The following is a 5,999-nucleotide window of genomic DNA, read 5'->3' as shown; positions in this document are numbered from 1 at the left end:
AACGTTATACATTTACATATATATATATATATGTATATTTATTATTTTTATTATATTGACCTTTTAGCCGTGCCTGGCTAACAATGCAGAAATTACAATGATGCGGCTCATGTGCACTCATGTTACCATATCAAATAACATAAAACTGATGTTTGGTCTGTACAAAATAACTTGTCTTGGCTGTGTTTTAGTAGACTAGTATTTTGTAATATACAGTCACATTATAACTATTATATATGTATATAGATTATTGCTATTTTGGAATAAGTTCTTAAACTTTTTTTTCTTAAAACATAGAATAGTAACTAAAGAAGCAATTAAAGCAACAATTATCTCTTCTAGTTACCACCTTTGAACTCGATTGCTGCTTGATATTGCTAAGCCTTTAAAAAATTTGCACATGGAGGATATGAAACAAAATATTTTTTTAGATTTTATATGCACATTTGAATAACTAAAAAATCGTAAATTACTACATTAATACCATAGAATTCCATTATAATTTATAAAGCTTAGTAACTAAGATGTATTTTTGTCTAACAAAAATATGGAATTTCAAGCAGACTAAAGACACACACTATCTTGTTGAAATATTGGTTCATAAGAAAGAAATGGTGCCAAGACCATTAAAATGGCTGAGAAGGTCATTAGGGGACATTCTGAGCTTCTGATTAGTTATTCATGTCATATATAGAAGTAAGTGTATATAAGAGAGCATTTCCAAAAATGGAAAGAGGTGGGTGGGGTGCCACTGTGTTTGATTTATTACATGAGCAATATCTTAGCAAGTTAAAAAGATAAGAGGCTCTTATTTTATATTCTAGATTGTCAATATCAGTAATTTGAGTTTCTAATTCATAGGGAACTACAGACTTAGTATTTTGACTTAAAACATCTAATTTGAACCAGTTCTGCATTCAACGTATCACGTGACACACAAAAATTGATGTTTATCTGTTTATTTTAATATTAGCCTTTAAATTAAGAAATTGAGTAATATATAGTACTAAAATTTGAATTGTAATCTACAGTATGATACCAAAGTTATTGATATAAATTTAAGAAATAGTAGTTTAGTAAAAATTCTGAATGCGAGTCAACAAACGAGATGACATAGCCTTTCACCCATGACCTGTCTCGAAAGGGTTAACCAGACAATCTGTATTGTAGATTTTAGCCCCTTAAATCATCAGGAGCATATTACACAGAGCTCATACAGAGAATCCTATGAACATCCACTCGACATTCACAACATTATTTTCAGTTTGCTGCAATAAATGCTACAGCATAACACCTGGCATAGTGGTTGCATGTCCTTTTGGGCCATGCTTCTTGAAAGTAAATGGTCAGCTTCTACCTTTGTAGGCAAGCAAACTTGTGTGACATGGCCAGTCACTGGAATTAGGTACTGAAATTGTCTATCAGCCTATCTCTCTATAGCTTGTTATCATTTCGCACTGTGATGTTACAGTGAGTCTTCTGAAGATGTTAAATACTCCTGACTGGAATCACCAACTTCTGTTTACCAACATCTCAAACATATCTTCTATATCAATCTTTATGGGAGATTCTGTAGGTTTTTCCTATGTTTTCTGCATCTTTGTCATTGCCCATGGAATCTATGTATGTTGTACAGAACTTCACTTGCCCTGGATTACAGCAAAGCTAAGTAATACCATCAATTTATTGCCTGTATGGGTTTTCTTATCTCCTTGAAGGCCCTATAATCACTATTCAGCTTCCATCATTTTTTCTTCTAGATGTGCACACATATCCTCTTTTATCTTAATCATCTGTGTGTCCAGTTTTTATTTAACTTACTTAATTACTGACCATGTTGGACTGGGTGAAGATGAACTTACTGGCATTGTTAAATCTCTGTTCATTCCATATCTTGATATTAAAGCATGACAGTTAGGAATCATTGAACAATTTGGGATAAGTAACAGAATAATGACTTTTTCCAGATCGTGCCTATCATCAGTGATTGACAATTTAGTTTTGCTTAGATCATAGACAAGTTGTTCTAACAATGCTCTGCATTAATTAATCATATTTTTGATTTTCTCATGCAAGGTGATGACCTGCCAATATGTGAGCAATGTGACATTTGAGTCACCATAACTAACATTGAACTTTCAGAGTTTTATAGACATATTTAAATCAATGTGTTCTTTTGCAATTCATTAATGTAATTAGAAATTATAGTGCTGTCTAAATCAACATTGTTTTTCTTTATGTATCGGCCATAGGCCTTTTTCATTCGATTTAATATTTTAATCCTGAAAATGTTTCAACCTCTTTTACTTTTTTTTCACTTAATTTTTATTAAGCTAGTTTTATTATTAATTCTGGGGTTAAGAAAAAACATTGGTGCAGCTAGCTATGTCAGCTTTTCACAAAAAAGATGCAATAAACAATTTACTTTGTTTGTGAAAAGTAATGGACCTCTGACATATGAAAACATAATTTTTTTTCATGTATTGAATGGTAGTGTAATTAAAAGTTTCTAAAGAAATTTTCCAAAAGAAAAGACTATTTTTTTGAAGAACCTTTCTTATTGTTGTGTGTTATATATTGTGATATTACAAGATTTAAACAAGTGGATTCTTCAGTTAAATAAAGTACTGTTTGAAAGGCTTATTTCAAAGCTGAAGCATAAATGTCTAGTGTATCTCAAACTTTTATGTTACACAGAAAAGTATTCTAAACTGAAAACTCAATCAATGCAACTAGTGTATAAAGTTTAAAATTAAAAAAAGAACCAACATTAAACAACATGATTGAAAAGGATACTTGTCTGGAAAAGTGACAAAAGTCATGTGTACACAAGTTGTTTGCACAACATATCAGATGCAGTGTCTATGAATTTCTTTGTGATTGGATAGTTGAAACAGGAGTTGGAAAACTTTCATTTGTGTACACTAGATAGATTATGGAAGGGGTGTAGGAAGAAGTGGTATGCTTAGAACATTACAATAGGGCTATTGTCAAGGTGCACAGCTGTAAGATGAAGCATGATTGCAGATGGGAACATGATTGCAATGGTGTTATGAGGTTCCAAAATCGTTTTAATATAACATATTAAACCTCTTTTTTTTCTTTTTTCAAATAGTCACTAATTTTTTGGAAGCCCTTTGAAATTGTTTAAGTATATATATAAAAAAACAGTTTATATCAATATAGCAAAGCTTGCATTATGCAATTAAAATGTTAATTTTCTGACTAAAAATTATTTTGAATTATAGCATTTAAGTGACACTACTATATCTTCGAAGGATGTTTCTGTATCTTAGGTTTAAGTAGTATCTATTTCCTATCTTGCTTTTACAGCAAATTTATATAATGTATCTTGAAAATATACATTCCAACTTCTAAACTGGTGGCATCCTTTGGTGGGACAATAGTAAGTTTATACACTTACAATGCTAAAATCCGGGGTTCGATTCCCCATGGTGGACACAGCAGATCGCCAATGTGACTTTACTTGGAAACAAACAACCAAGTAAACCAGTGGCGTTAGTCTTGCTGAGAATGGTACTTACAACAGTTTCAATGGAAACCAGCAATGTTACTAAAATCTATTAACATAAACTAGCTTAATTCTACTTAACACTAGCAAGACCAGACTCAAACCTGAATACTTCACCATGAAAACTAAGATTGTCTGTGCTGGATTTTTCATTAGGGAAAAGATCTAAAATGCTGCTTTTACATACCTCACTGATTTTAAATGTGTAGTGTACTAACCTGGAGAAATGTGACAAAAAATACCTTCAGTCATCTGTGATTGTAATCATACTTATTAGGCCTTATACAAAGCATTAGTGCTTCACTAGATTAGGTTTTTTACAACCATTGCTCAGAGTTCAATATACTATTGATAATTTTCTATAACGTTTTTGATAACATTTAACAGAAGAAACTGTTGACCAATAGGTGACAAAGCCTTTAGAGACATCAAGACTTGCAAGCAGAGTCAGTCTATCATTGTCAGTGGAGAGTCTGGAGCAGGAAAGACGGAATCAACAAAATACATTCTTCGGTATCTCTGTGAATCCTGGGGTAGTCATGCTGGGCCCATTGAGCAGAGGATCCTTGATGGTAAGCCTTACCTATTTTTTTATTCTGATTTATATTATACAGTAATTTAAAAAGCAATTATAAACCTAAAGCAAAATTTTTACATTAAATAAAGCTTCTAAATTGTTGTATATTAAACATACCTTTACCAAAAACCCCTTATAATTGTTACATGCTTCTTTAAATTCTTGTATGAACAGTATAAACAACATCAGTGCTCTTTGTTGTAGTTTAACTTTTTCTTTTTTCTTCTATATTTGCATTTGCATGAAGAAGAATTTATGATTCTATCAAATAAAGTATAAGTAATCTGTTTATTGAGCTAAAAATAATTAGAACCACAAGGAATCTTTATTGATATGAACTGTGAGAGTTCTGTAAACATAATATTTTTAGCAAGTGAAATGTTCATTTCTAATTTATTATAATGAGCAGGTGAAAATATTTTTTTTTGTTCTAGCCAACCCTATTCTTGAATCTTTTGGTAATGCTAAGACTGTACGAAACAATAATAGCAGTAGATTTGGAAAGTTCATTGAAATTCACTTCAACAACAAGGTAGGTGATGCATTCTAACTTTGTTCTTACTTGTATTTTACTTAATATTTGATTTTTTCTTTAAAGGCACTTCAACAAAAAGTAAGTACTGATTGCTAGCATTACAACTGAATCCATACTATAAGCCAGTTAGCCAAGAAAGTGATAAAGTTGATTAGTTTAAATAAAGTACAAACAGAAGTTTTCCATAGTTTAAATTCGCAATGACAATTGGTAAACATTTATACAGATAATGCAACATTTGAGTTTGGGAAGTTAAGATATTGTATCTTCTTTAAAAACATTCAGGTTTATAAAGTACTTTATAAGAATGTACATGTATACTTGAAAAAATATTGTACTATTTGACATAATTTATTAAAGTAACTCAAACTTTCTAAAGTCAGTGAAAAAAGCATGTAGAGTATTAGATATGATATTAAACCATCATGCACAGTATATTAGATGTACAATGATATGACACCAATATATCCCATGTATTGGTATAATGAAATTCTAAGCAGGCATGGGCAGTGTATTAGGTATAATAAGTTAAACCAACATATACCACTTATTAGGCATAATACAATATTCAACCAACTCATATAACTTATTAGATATAATGTGATTTTAAACCAACATGTAAGTGTATTGGATATTGTTTAAATTGCTTATTATTCACAACATGCCTTGGTTTTTATAGTATTTAAATGCATTTTCTCAGTATGCTGTAGTAGGAGGTTACATCTCCCATTACCTACTTGAGAAGTCTAGGATTTGTAGTCAAAACAGTGGGGAGAGAAATTACCATATATTTTATCAGATGTGTAGTGGAGCACCTGAGCAACTGCAACAACAACTAAAACTTGCCAGTCCCGATGCTTTTGAGGTAATCATAGTTCTGTTATTGTATTGTCAGAAGTTCCAAACAAGTTATTTGTTTATCAAAATTTTCACTCTAACATCTGCTAACTCCTAATGAGAAGACAAGTTAAATTTTCAATAGTAAAGTAATTGATGGACTAGTTTCATTCTGTTGTGTCCTTAATTTATGGATTAACCTGAATACCACCAGCTACTAACTTTCTGAGTAGCCAATGCAAGTCTTGCTATATTTCATTCCAACAATAAAACTAGTGGATGAATTGTTTGAACCTTCATAAGAACTTTCATAAATGCACATAGTTTAAGAAACATAAAGCCTGTTACTTTGATAAATTTAATTTTTTTGCATTATGATCTTTAATATCTTGGAAAATTACATTATGAAATGGTATTTATAAGAAATGATTACAATATTTATATTTGTTCAAAATTTGGACTTGCTACTTTTTATGTTTTAGTACATTATATTAACATCCCCAAAAACTTTATTGTCC

General features: G+C 30.8%; 1 protein-coding gene across 2 annotated transcripts in view; it reads left to right on the top strand.

The window, feature by feature from the left end:
* Positions 1-5,999, top strand: part of LOC106460117 (unconventional myosin-VI-like) — a 125,680-nt gene that overhangs the window by 35,027 nt on the left and 84,654 nt on the right. For both annotated transcript variants that reach the window (XM_013919799.2, XM_022386753.1), the window contains 3 exons: positions 3,940-4,104; positions 4,544-4,641; positions 5,345-5,509. In XM_013919799.2, coding sequence (XP_013775253.1) covers positions 3,940-4,104; positions 4,544-4,641; positions 5,345-5,509 — 428 coding nt within the window. The remainder of the gene's footprint in view (positions 1-3,939; positions 4,105-4,543; positions 4,642-5,344; positions 5,510-5,999) is intronic.

Source organism: Limulus polyphemus, unplaced genomic scaffold, assembly GCF_000517525.1.
Source record: "Limulus polyphemus unplaced genomic scaffold, Limulus_polyphemus-2.1.2 Scaffold712, whole genome shotgun sequence".
Classification (NCBI taxonomy): Eukaryota; Metazoa; Arthropoda; class Merostomata; order Xiphosura; family Limulidae; genus Limulus; species Limulus polyphemus.
This window is presented reverse-complemented; position numbering and strand designations above follow the sequence as displayed.